Below are 20777 nucleotides of genomic sequence, written 5' to 3'. Positions count from 1 at the left end.
AGCACAGAATGGCTGAGATACCTAGCCTAGTATGGCCGAGCGCCTATGAGCGAGCCTACTATGGCCGAGCAGTTACACGTACCGAGACTTATAGGGCCGAAGATTTATTTTACTTACTATATTGAAGGAGTTGAGTCAGTATCAGCAGGTAAGTATATCTCCAGATCATCTTTGACTCACAGTTACTTTCAGTTATTATATTATCACTTCAGTTTTAGCTTTAAGTTATTTTATTGTCTTACATACTCGGTACTTTATTTTGTACTGACGTCCCTTTTCTGGGGACGCTGTATTTCATGCGTGCAGGTTCCGATAGACAGATGGGTAGACCTCCTCAGTAGGTGTTGCCCGAGTTCAGCTTGATTTGTAAGCTCCACGTCCTTCGGAGTTGCCGAGTCTAGGGTTTTGTGTACATCTTTTGTATATATATATATATATATATATATATATATATATATATATATATATATATATATATATATATATATATATGTTATGGGTAGGTCGGGGCCCTGTTTCGATCATAGTACATCCATCAGTAGAGGCTTGTAGACATATCCTGTCAGTTAGTGCATTATGTTGGGCTTGTAGGCATGGTATGTATATTTTGTTGGTTTGTCAGCTGTAGTAGTTATGACGGCCTTGTCGCCCCAGCTTTATATTGATGTTTAGTCAGCGCTAGTTTCGGTTCAGTTTTATATTTTGCTTCGCAAATTGTCTTGCAATGTGGCCCCATGGCCAAATTATGACATTATATGTTTAGAGTCCCTTAGTCGCAAGTTGGTACGCTAGGTTAGATGAGGCACCAGGTGCCGGTCTCAGCCCCAGGTTCGGGGTATGACAAACTTGGTATCGGAGTAGTTCTGTCATAGGGAGTCTACAAGACGTGTATAGTAGGGTCTTGTTTATAGATCTGTTGTGCACCACATTATATAAACATGGAACTACAGAGCATTTAGGAGTTGGTTACCCTTCTTTCAAATCTAAATCATGTTGTAGAAATGTGTTATAGGAAATTTGAGTTAAACTTACATTTTGGTGTTTGCATACACAGATGGCGGTGACTAGGAAGACTATAGATAGCCAGAGGAGAGATACAACAGCAGGTGAGGGGACCAGCAGGGTACCCCCAGTAGATGGGGCCCAGTTTGAGGCCGAGGGTGAGACCCCTACTCAGCCATTACCGGCTCCTCCACCACCTGAGGAGATTCCTAGGGATACCGCACATCCAATTCCCCCTCCACTTCCATCAGATCAGGACTTGAGGAGTGCAGTGCATTTGTTGACACAGTTGGTAGCTACCCAGTAACAAGCTAGGCATCAGCTAGTGCAGGATCTTCTGAGGGGTCTGGGAGTTTAAGGGTTCGAGAGTTTATTGCTTTGAGTCCCCCAGAGTTCACGGGGACATATCAGAGGGAAGACCCATAGGATTTCATAGATCAGCTTCACAGGATCTTTCGGGTTATACATGCCACGGAGAAAGAAGCAGTTGAGCTAGCAACTTTTCAACTCCGAGATATAGCCATCCTTTGGTACGGGGGATGGGAGAGGTCTAGGGGACATGATGCACCTCCAGCTATTTGGGAGAATTTTTCAGATGCCTTCCTTGACTAGTACTTACCGTGGGAGATCCGACAGGCTTGGGTCGATTATTTTCTAGCCCTTAAGCAGGGCAATATGAGTGTTCGAGAGTATAGTCTCCGTTTTGACTCATTGGGCAGATATGCACCATCCATAGTTGCTACTATACGGGACAGGATCCACAGGTTTATAGCAGGGTTGGCCCCAGAGTTGACCGAGGCATGTGGCATCGTTGCATTGCAGGATAGTATGGATATCTCCCGAATTCAGGCATTCGCCCAGAATATAGAAAGGGGTAGGCATCGGCAGCAGGGTACAGGAAGGACTGAGCAAGGGCAGCGTAAGAGGATGAGATTTCCCAGGTCTCAGGAGCAGTCTCAGGGTAGTTATAGGCCCCAGTACTTCAGACGGCCACCTAGGTCTCTACCACCTCAGTTACAGGGTTACAGGTATGACCGCTATACTCAGTCAGGATTAGATGATAGCTCACGGGCATCGGGTTTGCAGCGACAGCGAGGTTCAGGGCAGACATGGTCATTTCCGCCGTGGTGTGACATCTGTGGTAGAGGGCACTTGGGCCAATGCCGAGCAGGTTCCGATTCTTGTTATACATATGGGCGTCTGGGGCATATGATGCGAGATTGTCCAAAGAGAGATTCTGGGGGTATGGCATAACCAGCAAGTTCAGCAACAAGATCATCTATGTCCGTGCATCCTTCAGGGCACGAGTCTCAATCTTCGGTTGGTAGAGGTCGAGGCAGAGATAGAGGTTCCAGTTCAGGTGGTAACCAGAACCGTATCTATGCTTTAGCAGGTCGACAGGACCAGGAGTCTTTACCAGACGCTGTGACATGTATATTGACCATTTTCTCTCACGATGCTTATGCCTTGATAGACCCAGGATCTACTTTATCATATATTACCCCATTTGTCATGGGGAAGTTTGGTATAGTGCTTGAAATACTAAGTGATCCTTTTGCGGTATCTACACCGGTCGGAGAACCGATTATTGCTAGACAGGTTTACCGAGGTTGTACGACGACAATTTGTAGTTGTCAGAACTCAACTGACCTAGTTGAGCTAGAGATGATGGATTTTGATGTTATCATGGGAATGGACTGGTTGGCAGCTTGCTATGCCACAGTTGATTCCCGAGCAAAGGCAGCAAGATTTCATTTTCCGGGTGAGCCAGTCCTTGAATAGGTAGGTAATACAGTGACACCCAGAGGTAGGTTTATTTCCTATCTGAAGGCGATGAAAATGATCGCAAAATGGTGCATTTATCATATTGTGCGAGTTAGAGATGCAGATGCTAAAATACCTACACTTCAGTCTATTCCCGTAGTCAAAGAGTATGCAGATGTGTTTCCATATGAGCTTTCAGGTATTCCTCCAGAGTGAGAGATTATTTTTAACATCGATTTGCTTCCGGGAACTCAACCAATATCCACCCCTCCGTATAGAATGGCACCTGCCGAATTGAAGGACTTAAAGGAGCAGTTAAAAGATTTGCTGGAGAAAGGTTTTATTAGGCCCAGTACCTCACCTTAGGGTGCACCGGTACTGTTTGTGCGGAAGAAAGATAGCTCGCTGAGGATGTGTATCAATTATAAGCAGCTAAATAAGTTAACTATTAAGAATAAGTATCCACTTCCAAGGATCGATGACTTATTTAATCAGTTGCAAGGGGCTAGATGCTTTTCAAAGATAGATTTGAGGTCGGGGTACCACCAGGCAGAGTTCGGGAGAAAGATATTCCGAAGACAGCCTTCAGAACAGGATATGGCCACTTCGAGTTCCTTGTCATGTCCTTCGGGTTAACGGATGCACCCGCCATATTTATGGACTTGATGAATAGCCTATTCCAGCCATTTTTAGATCTGTTCGTGATAGTATTTATTGATGATATTCTGGTCTATTCTCGTTCAGAGGAGGAGCATGTGGACCACTTGCGAGCAATACTCCAAACCCTCTATGATCGTAAGTTGTATGCTAAGTTTTCTAAATGTGAGTTCTGGTTGAAATCTATAGCATTCTTGGGGCATATTGTATCCGATGAAGGTATAAAGGTAGACACTCAGAAGATTGAGGCCGTGAAATCTTGGCCTAGACCCACCACTCCGACAAATGTTCGTAGTTCTAGGCTTAGCAGGATACTACCGGAGGTTCGTAGAGGATTTTTCTTCCCTTTCGGCACCATTGGTGAAGTTGACGCAGAAAGAAACTAAGTTTCAGTGGACGGAGGCTTGCGAGCGAAGTTTCCAAGAGCTTAAGAACAGGTTGACCTCAGCGCCAGTTCTAACACTTCTAGAGGGTCCAGAGGGTTATGCAGTGTATTGTGATGCCTCAGGTGTCGGGTTAGGATGTGTCCTGATGCAACATGGGAAGGTAATTGCGTATGCTTCAAGGTAGTTGAGGCAGCACAAGAGGAATTATCCGACCCACGACCTCGAGTTAGCTGCGGTTGTCCATGCACTTAAGATATGGCAGCATTATTTATATGGTGTTCATGTTGATGTATTTACAGATCATAAAAGCCTGCAATATATCTTCAAGCAAAAATAGTTAAATTTGCGATAGAGGCGATGGATAGAGTTATTGAAAGATTACGATGTTAACATTCTCTACCATCTAGGGAAAGCTAATATTATAGCAGGTGCCTTAAGTCGCCAATCTATGGGTAGCTTAGCACATGTAGAGGCTGAGAAAAGACAATTAGCTAGAGAGATTCATCAATTGGCTTGTTTGGGTGTTCGGTTAGTAGATTCTGATGATGGTGGAGTTTTACTCCAAAACACTGCAAAATCATCTCTCATAGCTGAAGTCAAGGAAAGGTAGTACGAGGACTCATAGTTGGTCGAGTTGAGAGAGCGAGTTTCGTAGCAGAAGAAGCCGTTGTTAGATCTCAAGGGTGATGGGGTGCTCAGATATAGGGGTTGTCTATGTGTTCCATATGTAGCAGGGCTACGAGATAGGATTATGTCAGAGGCACATTATTCGTGGTACTCCATTCATCTAGGGCCGACGAAGATGTATCATGACATTAAGGATGTGTACTGGTGGAACGATATGAAGAAGAACATTGCTGAGTTTGTCGCCCAGTGTCCTAGTTGCCAGCAAGTGAAGGTAGAGCATTAGAAGCTCGGAGGGCTAATGCAGACTATAGAGACCCCGACATGGAAATGGGAGGCGATAAACATGGACTTTGTCACATGTTTTCCTCGTTCTCATCATAAGTTTGATTCTATATGGGTGATAGTCGATAGGCTCACGATATCAGCCCATTTCCTACCGATCAGATCTACATATACAACCGAAAATTATGCGAAGTTATATATTAAGAAGATAGTGCGGCTACACGGAGTACCAATGTCTATTATATCTGACAGTGGGTCCCAGTTTACAACACATTTTTGGAGGTTATTTCAGAGAGGTCTAGGGACTCAGGTGAATCTCAACACAATTTTTCATCCACAGACTGACGGACAAGCTGAGCGCACAATTCAGACGCTCGAGGATATGTTACGAGCATGTGTGTTGGATTTTAAAAGAAGTTGGGATAAACATCTACCTCTTATCGAGTTTGCATATAATAACAGTTACCACTCCAGTAACCAGATGGCTCCGTACGAGGCTTTGTATGGGCGTAAGTGCAGATCTCCTATATGGTGGTTTGATATTGGAGAATCTGTGTTACATGGGCCAGACATGGTTGAGCAGGCCGTAGAGAAAGTAAAGCTTATCCGGGAGCGACTGTTGACAGCTCAGAGTCATCATAAGTCACATACTAACATGCGGCGACGAGACTTAGAGTTCGGGGTTAATGACTGGGTATTCTTAAAGGTATCATCTATGAAGGGCGTGATGAGGTTTGGCAAGAAAGTCAAGCTTAGCCCACGGTATATTGCGCCTTATAGGATCATTCAGAGAGTGGGCCAAGTAGCTTATGAGTTAGAATTGCCCTCAGAATTGGAGTCAGTCCATCCGGTTTTTCATGTATTTATGCTACGAAAGTGCATTGGCGATCCTAACCGAGTGGTGCCCACTGATGATGTACAGATTATGGATGACTTGTCATACGAGGAAGTTCTAGTTGCCATCCTTGACCAACAAATCCACAAGCTACGAAATAATGATGTAGCCTCCGTGAAGTTTTTATGGAGAAGCAAGAATGTGGAAGAGATGACGTAGGAAGCGAAGGAAGAAATGAAGTCTAAATACCCCTACCTATTTCAAACTGAAGATATGGCTCGAGATGGGATGCTACATCACAGCTCTATTCAGGCTAGTCGGTCATCAGGTAAGCTCTTATTTTTTTGACTTTTAGTATTTATGATTTACGGTTGTGTGAGGCAAAGTGTTGCTATTTATAAATATTGTCCATGTGTGGCATGCATAGTATGTTTTTTGGCTGCGTGCAGGTTAGTTTTAGTGTAGTGTATGGAGGAGACTCTGGCAAAATTTTTCAAAGTCTCTAAGAGTAAACATTCAAGGACGAATGTTCCCAAGGGGGGAATGATATTACACCCTATATTTTCGTACGTAAAAGTGCGTCGTAAGCAAACTAATGTAGGACCAAAAATGAGATCATATTTGAAAGTATATAAAGTAAGTTAATCATGTTACCTCAGAGGTTATAAATATTGAAGATCATGAACAACAAGTGCAAAGAGGGTTGGAAGGTTCAGAAGCTAAAGGAATTGAAGAAATAATGTTTCGTCGAAACTCGACAAGTTGGGAATGTTGTAACATGTACTTTTGTGGTGAGACTAGGGTTCTTAACATGATGAGGAGGTTATGTTATGAGTTATATTAGTCGTATGATAGTCGTGTGTTATATTTTGAAGTCAAGCGAGTTGTGAAGTAAAAGTCAATGAAAGTCATCACAAGTTACATTCATAAGTTTTATTGAAATTTTGGTCAAATGTAACTGCGATTTTCTCCCAACAAACTTAGAGTTACGAGGTGTTCCACCCATAAAATTGAATATCTATGAGTATAGTTTCTAAATAATTAAACCATTTGTCAATACGACATTGGAGTAGAGAGATATATGCATTTTTATGAGACTGCACAAGCTGCTAGGTGACAAGTAGGTGTGTCACCTACTTGCTTAAATGAGAGTCCGAAAATGGGCCAGTTCGGGTCATCCAAAGAGGCCATTTAAAGACCTATTTCCTTCATATATTAGACTGATAATAGGGGATAATAACCAGACATAAGCTCTACAAAACTCCTCCCAAAAATTACCCACAAACTCTAATTGATTTTCTCTCTCTTTCTAGTTCTAACATATATATATATATATATATATATATATATATATATATATATATATATATATATATATATATATATATATATATATATATATATGTGTGTGTGTGTGTGTGTGTGTGTGTGTTACGGTTAGGTCGGGTCCCTGTTTCGATCACAGTACATCCATCAGTAGAGGCTTGTAAACATATCCTGTCAGTTAGTGCAGTATGTTGGGCTTGTAGTCCTGGTATGTATATTTTGTTGGTTTGTCAGTTGTAGTAGTTATGATGGCCTTGTCACCCCAGCTTTATATTGATGTTTAGTCAATGCTAGTTTCCGTTCAGTTTTATATTTTGCTTCACAAATTATCTTGCAATATGGCCCCATGGCCGAATTATGACATTATATGTTCAGAGTCCCTTAGTCGCCAGGTGGTATGCTAGGTTAGGTGAGGCACCGGGTGCCGGTCTCGCCCCCCAGGTTCGGGGCGTGACAGGCACCCTGAAGCTGATCAAGAAAATCATCAATGTGAGGCAATTGAATACTTGTTTTTGATGGTAAACTTGTTCAAATGCCTGTAGTCAATACATATTCTCATAGAACCATCCATTTTCTTTAGAATTAACACTGGCGCACCCCATGTGAAACACTAGGCCTGATGAACCCTTTATCCAGCAACTCTTGCAACTTTATTTCAATTCCTTTAACTTAGTTGGAGCCATACGATACGATGGGATAGATATGGGTTGCATGCCCGACACCAAATCAATACCAAAGTTAATATCCCTATAGGGGGGCATGCACAGTAGGTCTATAAGAAATACATTGGGAAACTCCCTCACTATTGGAACTGACTCAACAGTAAAGGTATCGACACTAACATCTCTAATGAAAACCAGATATGCCAAACACCCCTTCTCAACCATTCGTTGAGCCTTCAGAAATGAAATCACATTACTAGGAGCATGACCAAGAGAACCTCTCCATTCCAACCTTGGCAACCCTAGCATAGCCAATGCCACGGTCTTAGCGTGATAATCAAGGATAGCATGGAATGGAAATAACCAATATATACCTAAAATTACATCAAAATCTACCATATTAAGTAATAGAAAGTCAGCACTAGTCTCATAGCCCCCAATAGTAAGCACACAAGACCGATACAGATGATTCACCACAATAAAATCACCAATAGGTATGGACATACACATAGGAATATCAAGAGAACCACGAGGCATATCCAAATAAGGAGAAAAATATGATGACACATAAGAATAAGTAGACCCTGATTCAAACAACACAGAAGCATCTCTATGACACACCGAAACCATACCTGTGATCATAGCATCAGAGGCCATTGCCTCATGTCTACTCGAAAAAGCACAACAACATGCATGACCGCCACTTGTCTGACTACTACCAACCTAACCTTCCCCTTTAAGGCGTCTTCTCATTGCGTGCCCTCCCCTTCTAGTTATCTAGGAAGGGGGTGATACAACTGGAATGAGAACTTTGGATTGATAACCCTGATGAGTTGTGCCTCTACTAATTCTAGGGAAATACTTCCTCATATGTCCAAACTCTCCACACTCATAGCAACCCCTAGCTGAATGAGGCTGCTGAGACTAATACTATCCCTGAGAACCTGAATACCCACTGGAGGAACCCTGAACAGACGGAGAACGGTATTAGCTTACTAGGATGGCACTAAAGGATGGCAGAATTGGAGAACTAAAAGATGACCGACACACCGCACCACGGACCCCGTGCTATGTAAACAGGGTTGGCCTACCATGATGGCTCCTACTGATTGAACCTCTACCTCTAGATAAGGTACTTCTGAAACCACTAGCACGACGAGGCTTCTTTTCCCTCATCATGATCTCCCTAACCTGGCTACAAACACGATCAATCCTCCAACACGCTCAATCCTCCAAGCTATCTCTACTACCTGATGAAGAGTAGTCCGCATCTCTGACTCTCGAGCTATGGTAACCCTAATGACGCATGTCAAGCCCTTAAAAAACTGACTCATCTTCTCTGCCTTGGTGGTGATCAAGAAAGCTACATGACGAGATAACTATGTGAATCTTGCCTCATAGTCGGTCACTAATATACGATCCTGCTGAAAGTGCTTGAACTGGTCTCTTAACTCATCCCTCCTGGTGAGTGGAATGTACCTCTTAAGAAATAGGTGTGAAAACTTAGTTCATATGAGATGAGATGAACCAGCTGGCCTGCCAAACTTATAAGTCTTCCACCATCTCCTTACAGCTCCTCTGAACTAAAAAGTAGTGAAGTCCACCTCGTTGGGCTCTACTACGCCCAAATTGTGAAGCATCTGATGACATATGTCTAGAAAGTCTAGGGCATCCTCTAAAGCACTGCCCTTAAAGTGTAAAGGAAACAACCTCTGAAACCTTGCTAATATTTTCTATTCATCAACAAACAAGTCAGGCAAGGTTTCAGGTCTAGATGCTACAATAGGCTGCTGAAAAAGAAAAGAAAGATTTAGACTCAAATCAATAATCAACGCATGATGAAGAATCAAGAAAAAAATGTTTTTAAAGCCCTATAGCCTCTCGAGATAGATACAGACGTTTCTGTACAGATCCACAAGACTCTACAAGGCCTACTTGTGATTTGTGAGAGCCTTAGAACTAGTGCTCTGATGCCAACTTATCACGATCTGAAATCCCACCAAAGGTCGTGATGGCACCTAAACCACTCGCTAGGCAAACCACCACAATAACAATCAAATTTCTAAGCAGAGTAACAAAAATCTTTAACAAAACTATCTGAGATAGGGTTTACACAATCACAACTACCTACCAAGCTCAAAACCCGGCGTCACAACCATCACAAACATCTAACAAGAGTATGTAGAATCAATAGAATAACACTATTTGTCTGAAAGAGTCAGAGAAATAATAGTTAAGTATGATTGGGACTCCATGTGCTGCAAGTTGGTCAAGTAAAGTTGATTACCACGAAGTCTCCCCAAAGCCTCCTACACTGTTAGGTGAATACCACAACACCAGCCTCAGAACCTACAAAAATATATGCAGACATATAGTATGAGTACAAACCACGGTACCCAGTAAGTATTAAATCTATATTCAAAGAATTTATAGCGAGGGGACGACATTGATACTCACTAACAATCCAATAATCATATGAAAGTATACATCAGATATGAAATAAGGCATGATATCATCAACGAGTATGAAAGCTCATAACATAGTTCATACAAAATTTATGCATGGTTTACAGATAATAGAGATCAAATAAGATATCAACATCTCAATTCTCGAATAAGACATGATACATGCCAACAAAACTTACATCAATTCACTATATGAGTCTAAGCAAATATATATATGCACGTTCGGGATCCTTTTTTCAACAACTCACAGTACAAATCCATGTGCCTGATGTAGGCCATGTGTCCAACAAGCACCAAAAAAATCATGGGTGCATACGCTCATAGGGCCCAACGTAACATGAGTAATCACCTGACACTAGAGGGACGGATCCATATTCAAGCAGTGATCATTTTATAATAATGATCAATAACCAATAATCAATATCCTCTTAAGTGCCCGTAGTGCCAAAATTATCAACTTTTCTCAATAACCAACTATTCGCTCATGCATATGTGTATGAAACGATATAATAAAAGGGCACCAGACATAATAATAAGAATACGAATAACAACTCATATTGCCAAAAGATGGCTATGGCTAGTCATGTAATTCAATTATCACAGCTGCTCAATAAGCTATTTAAGCAAGAGCAAGTTCAATCATATTACTTAACATGAGTCATTTAAGCCATAGAAATCATCAAATCATGGAGCAATAAGATCAGTGTATGACTACAGATTTATAATAAAGCTTAACATGACAAAATAATCCCCCATGCCAATTTAACAAGTCATAAACTTAGACATTCTCCTAAATCTTGAATAATAGTCATAGAATTATTTTGAATATGGATAATAAGTTCACATAATCCAAACAAAGCATAATTCAAGTCAACAATACCAGATGTGGTCAAAACCTAGCGACACATATATGCTCATCTCCTCACATACACGTGACTCCTAAATCATGAATCAAGTAGCAATTAGGTCACCTATGGGGAGAAACCCCTCTTACAAGGATAGACAAGAGACTTACGTTCGCCCGGTAATCTAAAATCAAGCAACAATTAATAGTCCAAATTCATCTCCTAACATCTCGAATCTAGTAAAAACCAATTCAATAACATCAATTAAAGCCATATGAATCAACTCCAAACAATAAAACTTCAATCTTTAATCAAATCCCCAAAAGTCAACGAATTTCAACCTTGAGCCACACAGTCAAAATTCGAGTCAAGTGGTAGATCCCGACTATCCATAAGCCACGAGTTAAAATATGTGATTAGATTCCAAAATTGAGTCCAAATCAACCTTCAAATCTCTAAATTATACTCTCTTAAGTTGTAGATAAAAATCCCAAATTTCACTTTAAAAACCATGTTTTAGGTGTAGAAATCCACGAGGAATCAAGATATAAAGCCAAATTCAAGTAAAAATTGCTTACATCCAATGTAGTAATGAAATTGCTCTTCAAAATCTTCACCTCTCGAAATCTAAGATTCAAAATATAAGAGAATGGGTAAAATCCCAAAATATAACACTTAAGTGTTCCACCCAACGATATCGCATCGCGATCGCGACATACCCTTCGCGATCGCGAATGCCAAAAATTATGCACACCTGCTGCTCCACTTCGCAAACGCGAAGTCGCTATTGCGAACGCGGCGCCCAACCTACCAAGCCTATGCGAACGCGAGCCATGCTTCACGAATGCGAAGAAAATTCCTCTGCCTAGCACCACACTATCACGAACACAACCCCTTGCAAGTGAATGCGATGCCCCTGCCTCATCTATCCAGGAATGCGGCACCAACCACGCAAACACAAAAAGGAAAATCTCACCTGCTAGCTCCCCTTCGCCACAATCGCGAGACAAGTTCCACGATCGCGAAGCACTTCTCAGCACTAGGAAATCAACAATGAACAAACAAAGGAAAATAGTCCAAAATCACCCTGAAACACACCCGATCCCCTGGAACCCCGTCCAATCATGCCAACATGCCCATATACCTAATACAAACTTGTCCAAATGTTCAAAACACCACAATTAACATCAAAACCAAGAATCAACGATCAAAATCCATCTCTTAACTTTCAAACTTCCTAACTTTGCCTAACTCGTTCGAATCATGCGTAAATAATCCAGATTTCAACCAAAATTTGCACACACACATTCCAATCAATTAAATGAACCTATTCAAGGTCTCAAAACACCGACCGGACCCCCATAACACCAAAGTTAACTCCCGGTCAGCTCTATGAACTCTCCAAACCTTCAAGTTGCAAACTTTCAGCAAAACAGTTAAAACCTCCTAGGAACCTCCAAATCAAAATCCGAATATACGCACAAGTCCAAAATTACCATACAAACCTATTGAAATTATCAAATCACCATTCCAAGAGCATTTACTCAAAAGTCAAACCTTTTTAACTCTTACAACTTAAGCTTCCAAAATGAGACTAAGTGTCTCAAATCTCGCTCACACTTTTTCGAAATCAAACCAACCATCTCCGCAAGTCACGAAATAACAAACAAACATACGAGAAGCATTAAATAGGGAAACCAGGCTCAAATATACAAAATGACCTACCGTGTCGTTACATGATAACACTACCAGAATGAGTAAAAATATAACTTGTTAGAGATCTTCTCTCATCTGCATAATCTGAATTGGCATAGCCAGCTATGGACTCGCTCAACTTTTCTTGTAAAAATTCAAGCCTACAACTACAGTACCCTTCAGGTATCTTAAGATCCACTTTATCGTTTGCTAATGTTCTTTACCAGGACACGCCATGTATATACTCACAACACTAATAACATGTAAAATGTCAGGGCTAGTATAAACCATAGCATACATAACATTACCTACAACACGGAATATGGAACACTAGACATCTGCTCCTTAACCTTATCTATTTTTTGTGACATATCTGCAAACAAATTGAAATGGAAATCAGAAGGAACCGCCACAAATTTAGCACCTGTCATATTAAATCTCTTGAGGACCTTATTAATATAGGACAATTGAGACAGTATTAGCTCTCCAACACTTCTATGTCAGGTAATATCCATTCTCAATATCTTTTTTTGCAGCACGCAAATCCTTCATCTCAAACTCCAATTATTATTAGAGTATTTATAGAACTGAAGCCTGAAATTAGCCTTTTTTATGTGCACGTCTCCAAGATCTAAAGGGTAAGAAAATAGAGTCCCGCAATTAGCTTTTCTTATGTGCGCATCTCCAATATCGTAAAGGTAAGTAAACCGAGTCCCGCACCATCACTTTGCTATCTCTAAACTCGTCCCGCTGAACCTAAGCTTTGATACCAGTTGTTGTAAAGATTGTGTGCTAGTTAATTCACGATCTTTCGTAACAACATGTATCAGAGCCCAGGTTTAGCAAGACGAGTATGGCGATAGTAGAGTGATGGTGCGGGGCTCGATTTTCTTACCCGTATGAGCTTGGAGATGCACACACAGAAAGCAGGTAGTCGCAAGCAGTTGCAGGCTTCGATTGCTATAAATACTCTAACATTATGGGTAGCACACATTGAATATCGAGAATTGACACGTGGATCATGGTAATGATCCACGTGAAACTGATTTGAGGGGTAGACTCATGGATTGTAGTAGCGGACCACATGAAACTTAGTTCGAGCTAAAATTATTGGATGTGCAAATAAAGTCACACATTGCTAACTGAAAATATTGAGAGTTTACATATAAAGTATAGGAATTTCTTAATGGTGTGAGGTATTTTTAGAAAAATCATCGGTGCCTGGCCCAAAGCCGACAACATCACACCATGTTAAGAGTATCATTGGACTATTTTGTCTAATATGAAAAATTTTATTCTTTAGTGGACAACTTCTTCAAACACAATGTTTTATTTGTGTATATAGGAGGGGTGAATATGGAGGCATTTAACACTACTTGCAGCAAGATGACACTGAACATTTAGTTTCACCACCCTACAGACCTCAACAAGTATCCGTACTCAAAGAATAATATCGTCACATCATTGAAACATCTAAAACCCTCCTTAATGAAGCTTTACTACCACCTAAATTAAGGTGATTTACTTGTCATCGTGCAGTCTATCACATAAATAGACTCTATATACCTGGCTTAGATAATGAGTCGCCTTACAAATAATTATTTGGGGAATTACGAAAATACAATTCTCTAAAGAATTTTGGTTGTCTTTGTTACACTTGACCCAATCCTTCTACACAAAATAAATCTCAACCTAGATCTACTACTTGTATATAATTAGATTCTTCCACGTATATCATTCTCATCTTTGGCATGATCCAACAAACTCAAAATATTTAGTAGATGTGATGTTCAATTTTGTAAATAATAATTTTCTTTTGCTCAAATACTTTCACATCTAAGGAAAAATAATTTCAAGTTGAAATGGAAAATTATTAAGGAGGAAAAATTTCAAAAACAACTTGGATTCCTACTCTACCCCTACATTGCCGCCTCCCTTCTACCTTTTGTATCTTCCCTCTCGAGAGATAATGCTTCTATGAGTATCTCTTCTTCTCCAGGTAACTCTCTAGAGTTCCCATGGCCAGTCAAATGCTAGAAAACTCTACAATTTTAGGTACACTTCTTATTTATTCGTCTGATTCGAAAAGCTTTTAGTGAGGCACCAAGCTTAGAAAATAGCACCTAAAAATGCAACAAAAAATATTGTTGATTGTAAATATCTTTTCTGAGTTAAATAAATAGTTGACACCTCCATATAAGGCGCACCTAGTGGCCAAAGCTTTCACTCAATGTCCGGGACTGGACATCCATGAAACCTTCGGTCCAGTTTTCAAACCAACAACAGTAAGATGTTGTTTTGTCAATAGCTGTCTAGAATGACTAGGAGGTTCACAGCCTTGATGTGAACAATGCATTTCTGTAAAACCCTAAAAAATGAAGTAGTATGATGATCCTTTTTTGGTTCAATTGAATGAGGAGATTCATAAACACAAGACCATGACTTTTTCCCTTGCCATGAATGATGGTACGCTAAGCTACCAAGGGAGATTGTGTGTTCTGAATGTGGATGATCTCTCGGAGAGAATCATAACCGGAGCTTATAGCTCAAAGTATTCCATACACCTAGGATCTATGAAGATTTACCATGATCATAAGGAGTTTTACTGGTGGAATGACATGAAAAGGGATATAGCAGACTTTGTGCCTAGATGCCCAAACTGTAAGCAAGTGAGGGTCGAGCACTAGAGACCCAGTGGCTTGGCATGAAATATAGAATTTCCAATGTGGAAGTGGGAGATTATCGACATAGACTTTGTGGTAGGTCTACCTTGCATGCCTCGTAAGTTTGACTCGATTTGAGTGATTATGGATTGACTCACGAAATCAACACACTTCTTGCCTGTTAAGGCCACTGACACAACAGAACATTATACTCAGTTGTATATCAAGCAAATAGTCAGATTGCATGGAACTCCAATTTCCATTATCTCAGATCGAGGGGCACAGTTCACCGCTAACATTTGGTAGAAATTGAAGCAAGGTTTGGGTACTTGGGTGTGTCCTAATACAACTTTCCATCCACAGACCGACGGGCAAGTAGAGCGGACCATACAGACACTTGAGGATATGATGTGTGCTAGTGTTCTTGACTTCAAGGGTATCTGGGGTGATCATTTGCCGCTTATAGAATTTGCCTATGACAACACATATCATGCTATCATTCAAATGGAACCTTTCAAACCTCTATATAGTAGGAGATTTGATCTCCCATTGGTTGGTTTGAAGCCGGAGAAGCAGAATTGATAGGGCCATACCTCGTACATCAGGCTATGGAGAAGGTCAAGATCATTAAGGAGCCACCAGAAGTCCTATTTGGATGTGCATCACAGAGATTTGGAGTTCAAAGAGGGTGATTGTGTGTTCTTGAACGTTTTTCCCATAAAGGGCATAATGCGATTTGGGAAGAAAGGGAAATTGAGTCCAAAGTATATTAGACCTTATAGAATCTTGCAGAGGGTTGGTCAAGTGGATTATAGGCCCGAGTTACCTCCAGATATGTCCCTAGTGCACCTGGTGTTTCATGTGTCCATGTTGAAGAAGGAGGTTGGAGATCGGTCGCTCATTGTTCCCGTAGAGGCTATTGAGGTTAATGAAGAATTGACCTATAAGGAGATTCTTGTTTCCATCATTTATAGACAAGTTCAAAAGTTGAGGAATAAAGAGATTTTCTCCATAAAGTGCTATGTCACGACTAGGAATCCCAACCTTGGGGCCTTGATGGCACCTAACATCTGCTTGCTAGGCAAGCCAACGTTAGATAATTGATTAACCATTTTAACAATTTAAAACAGAGTAACAATAATAATTAACGGTTGATAAAAATAGAAACACATAAGATAAATCCATAGTGTAACACGGTCTAGTCTAATTCCATAAATCTGGTGTTACCAGCATATAAGTAACTAGCATACTACAAAGTATGGTCTGAATGAAATACAACTGTTTGAAATAAGATAAATAGTAAAGAAAGAATAGAAGGGGACCTCAAGACTATGAACGCCAACAACTTTATCAATTCTCCTGCTGTAAGTCGATCGGGCAAGAACTCCTCTATACGATGTTGGGACCAACATCGGTATTCGCATAAGAAGTACAGAAGTGTAGCATGAGTACAACCAACCCCATGTACTTTGTAAGTGCCGAGCCTAACCTCGACGAAGTAGTGACGAGGCTATGACAAGACACACACAATAAACCAGTACGAATAATAACAATAGCATACAGTAATATAGATAAAGCATTAAACTCATATAAATCGACCCGAAAGTCAACTATCATAGGGCCCCAGAATAGCATGTTCCCAAATCTTACATCACAGTACCGGAATACATTCTACAACATCTAACAATTACAACACATCATACTTCATTGCGGCGTGCAACCCAATCCACAATTATATATCAATAATAAGTCTCTTCCGTTATGATGCGCAACCTGATCCACAAATATATATATAAATACCGTTGCAGCGTGCAACCCGATCCCAAACACTAATACCAATATTTATTTCGGCATGCAACCTGATCCCACACAACAATATCAATAACCGTTTCGGCGTGCAACCCCATCCCACACAATATTATCAATAACCGTTGCAGCGTGCAACCTGATCCCACATAATAAAAATATAAAGAACATCTACAACAAACTACGGCGTAATCCAAATAAAATGCCATAAACAAATTACATAATTAAGGACATAAGCAAAAAAAAGTAATTATCTAATAACACACAAGATCAAAAAGCAAGTAAATACAATTAATAAATAAAGACATGGATACGTGAAAACAATTAGCAATTAAGGCATGTAACGGTAAATGCATAAATTTAACAAGTAAAGGCAACTAACAATTAAAACATTTAAGAAGTAAAAACATGGATTAAATGAAGACATGAGATAATTGAAAACAAAAAATAAATATTCCACCCCCCATGCTTTAACCCATGACAACACTATACACTCGTCACCTCGCATATACGTTGTTTCCCCACATAAATTCACATAACAATAGACCAACAGGTCCTAATTCCATCAAATCAAAGTTAGAAACGACAATTACCTCACTTCGCAACCAAATCAATCAACCAACCACGATCTTGCCTTTTGAACAAGTCTTCAAACCAACTAAATCTAGCCAAATATTGTTCGAACAATTCAAAATAAGCTTTAAAAACTACCTACAAATGAAAAAGGCTCAATCTTTAATCAAATTGAAAAAGCCAACAAAAGTCAATCTTGGGACCGCTTGGTAAAATCCGAGATCCGGACAAAAATCCGATTACCGATTAACCCTGAGCCCGATTATGTGATTTGTTGTGAAATCCGACTTCAATCTGAGGTCTAAATCTCAATTTTATAAAATCCCTAAATTCTACCCAAATCCCTAATTTCTACCATAGAGATCCAAGATTTGAGGTTGAAAACTCATGACAAGTAGTGGGAATTGAAAGAAAATGAATTAGAGTTGCTTACCAATGATTTTAGGAAGAAACCAATGTGGCTTACTCTTTGCAAATGCGAAGACCCATCCCACAACCAATGATCGCAATTGCGATCTCTTGACCGCAAAAGTGAGGCTCGCATATGTGAGCCAGACCTCGCGAATGTGAGATCTGTGACTGAACATCAGAACTGGAAAGACACCAGCAATTCAATTTACAACCAGACTCTTCTGTAACACATCCGAAACTCATCCGAGCCCCTCGGGCTCCAAACCAAACATGCACATAAGTGTAACAACACCCTACAAACTTGCTCGATTCCTCAAATCATCAAAATAACATCAAATAACAAGAATCGATCATCAAAACTCATGATTTTAACTCTAAAACTCATGTTCACAATTTTTCACATAACGCACTGAAATATGCTTGGGTCATCCCGGGCCCCAACCAAAAGTGCGTACAAGTCCAAAAATATCATACAAACCTACCGAATTCGTTAAAATACCGATCCGAGGATGTTTACCAGGAATGCTGATCATGGTCAACCCAAATGTTATTTTAGTCAAAAATCATTTTTTCTTCAAATGTTTACATAAAAACTTTTTAGAAAATGACATGGACCACGCACGCAAATTAAGAAATATCAAATGAAGCTAATAGAGGTCTCGAAATACGGAAATAAAGGTTAGTACTCAAAATGACCTATCGGATCATCATATTCTCCACCTCTAAAAGCAATGTTCGTCCTCGAACGGACATAGAAAAGTACATGGACTGGTAAAAGGTGGGGGTAACTTCTCCGCATCTCGGACTTGGATTCCCACATAGCCTCCTCGATCGGATTACCCCTCCATTGCACTTTCATAGAAGGAAAATCCTTCGATCTCAACTTACGAACCTGCCAGTCTAGAATGGCCATCGGCTCTTCTTCATAGGTCAAATTTTCATTAAGCTGCATCGTGCTGAAGTCCAAAACATGTGAGTTGTCCTTATTCTAATTCCAAAGCATGGAAACGTGAAATACTGGATATACCCCTACGAGGCTAGGAGGCAAAGCAATCCTATTAAGCAACTTCCCCAAGCCGCTCCAAGATCTCAAACGAGCCAATAAACCTCGAGCTCAACTTGCCCTTCTTCCCAAACTGCATCACGCCCTTCTTAGATGACACTCGGAGAAGAACCTTTTCACCTACCATGTAAACTACATCTCGAACCTTCCAGTCCGCATAACTCTTCTGCCTGAACTAACCTATACGAAGTCACTCCTGAATAATCTTAACATTTTTCATAGCATCACAGACCAAATCAATGTCCAATAATATAGCCTCTCCGGGCTTCAACCAACCAATCGGCGAACGATATCGCCTCCCATATAAGGCCTCATACGGAGCCATCTGGATGCTCAACTAGTAGTTGTTGTTTTAGGCGAACTCTACTAGAGGTAAGAACTGGTCTCATGAACCTCCGAAATCTATAACATAGGCGCGTAATATATCCTCCAAGATCTGAATAGTGCACTCGGATTGTCTGTTCGTCTGAGGATTAAACATTGTACTCAGCTCAGCCCGCGTGCCCAACTCACACTGCACGACTCTCCAAAAATACGATGTGAATTGCGTGCCTCAATCATAAATGATGGAAATGGGCACGCATTGCAGGCGAATAATCTCCTTGATGTAAATCTAAGCTAACCGCTCTGAAAAATAGGAAGTTTCCACCAGAATGAAGTGTGTAGGCTTATTCAAAGGGTCTATAATAACCCAAATTGTGTCAAATTTCCTTAAGGTCCATGGTAAGCCTACCACAAAATCCATAGTGATGAGCTCCCACTTCTACTCCGGTATTTCTAATCTCTGAGTCAATCCACCAGTTTTCTGATGCTCATATTTCACCTGTTGATAGTCCAAACACCGAGATACATAAGCAGCGATGTCTTTCTTCATCCTTCACCACCAATAGTGTTGTTTAAAATCACGGTACATCTTCGTGACACCTGGCTGAATGGAATAACGTGAACTGTGAGCCTCCTCAAGGATCAACTCTCTCAACCCATCAATATTTGGATCACAAATCTGGCCCTGAAGTCGCATAACACCATCATCACCAATCACAACCTCCTTGGCACCACCCTGCTGCACCGTATCCTTCAAAATCAACAAGTGAGGATCATCAAACCAGCAAGCCTTGATGTGATCCAACAACAATAAATGTGCCACAACATAAGCTAAAACCTGGCTAGGCTCTGAAATATCCAATCTCATAAAAAGGTTGGCCAAAGACTGAACATCCATGGCTAGTGGCCTCTCTGCTTCCGGTAATCATCCAAACTGCCCATGCTCTCAGCCTTCCTACTCAATGCACTGGCCACTATGTTGGCCATTCCCAGATGATATAATATGATGATATCATAGTCTTTCAGCAACACTAACCATCTCCCCTGCCGCAAATTGAGGTCTTTCTGCTTGAACATGTGCTGGAGACTCTGGTATAGACCTCACATGGAACGTCGTATAGATAGTTCCTCCAAATCTTTAGCACGTGAACAATGGCTGCCAACTCTAAATCATGAACAAGGTAATTCTTCTCATGAACCTTCAACTATTGAAACGTGTACGCAATCATCCTACCATCCTGCATCAATATCATGCCAAGCCCAATACATAATGCATCACAATACACGGTGTAAGATCCCGAACCTATAGGCAACACCAATATTGTAGTTGTAGTCAAAGCAGTCTTGAGCTTCTGAAAGCTCAACTCACACTTGTCAAGTGGCATCCCGAG

General features: G+C 40.6%; 1 protein-coding gene across 1 annotated transcript; it reads right to left on the bottom strand.

Annotated features, from left to right (window-relative positions):
* Positions 1 to 9274: 9274 nt before the first annotated feature.
* LOC138906132 (uncharacterized) lies at positions 9275 to 20284 on the bottom strand. Its single transcript, XM_070194655.1, has 3 exons — positions 19987 to 20284; positions 9871 to 9890; positions 9275 to 9331 (listed from the first exon to the last, which is right to left on the bottom strand). The coding sequence occupies exons 1-3, from the start codon at positions 20282 to 20284 to the stop codon at positions 9275 to 9277; spliced, it is 375 nt and encodes a 124-aa protein (XP_070050756.1).
* Positions 20285 to 20777: the final 493 nt, after the last annotated feature.

Source organism: Nicotiana tomentosiformis, chromosome 2 (genome assembly GCF_000390325.3).
Source record: "Nicotiana tomentosiformis chromosome 2, ASM39032v3, whole genome shotgun sequence".
Classification (NCBI taxonomy): Eukaryota; Viridiplantae; Streptophyta; class Magnoliopsida; order Solanales; family Solanaceae; genus Nicotiana; species Nicotiana tomentosiformis.
The sequence above is the reverse complement of the archived record's forward strand: the minus strand, read 5'-3'. Positions and strand labels throughout refer to the sequence as shown.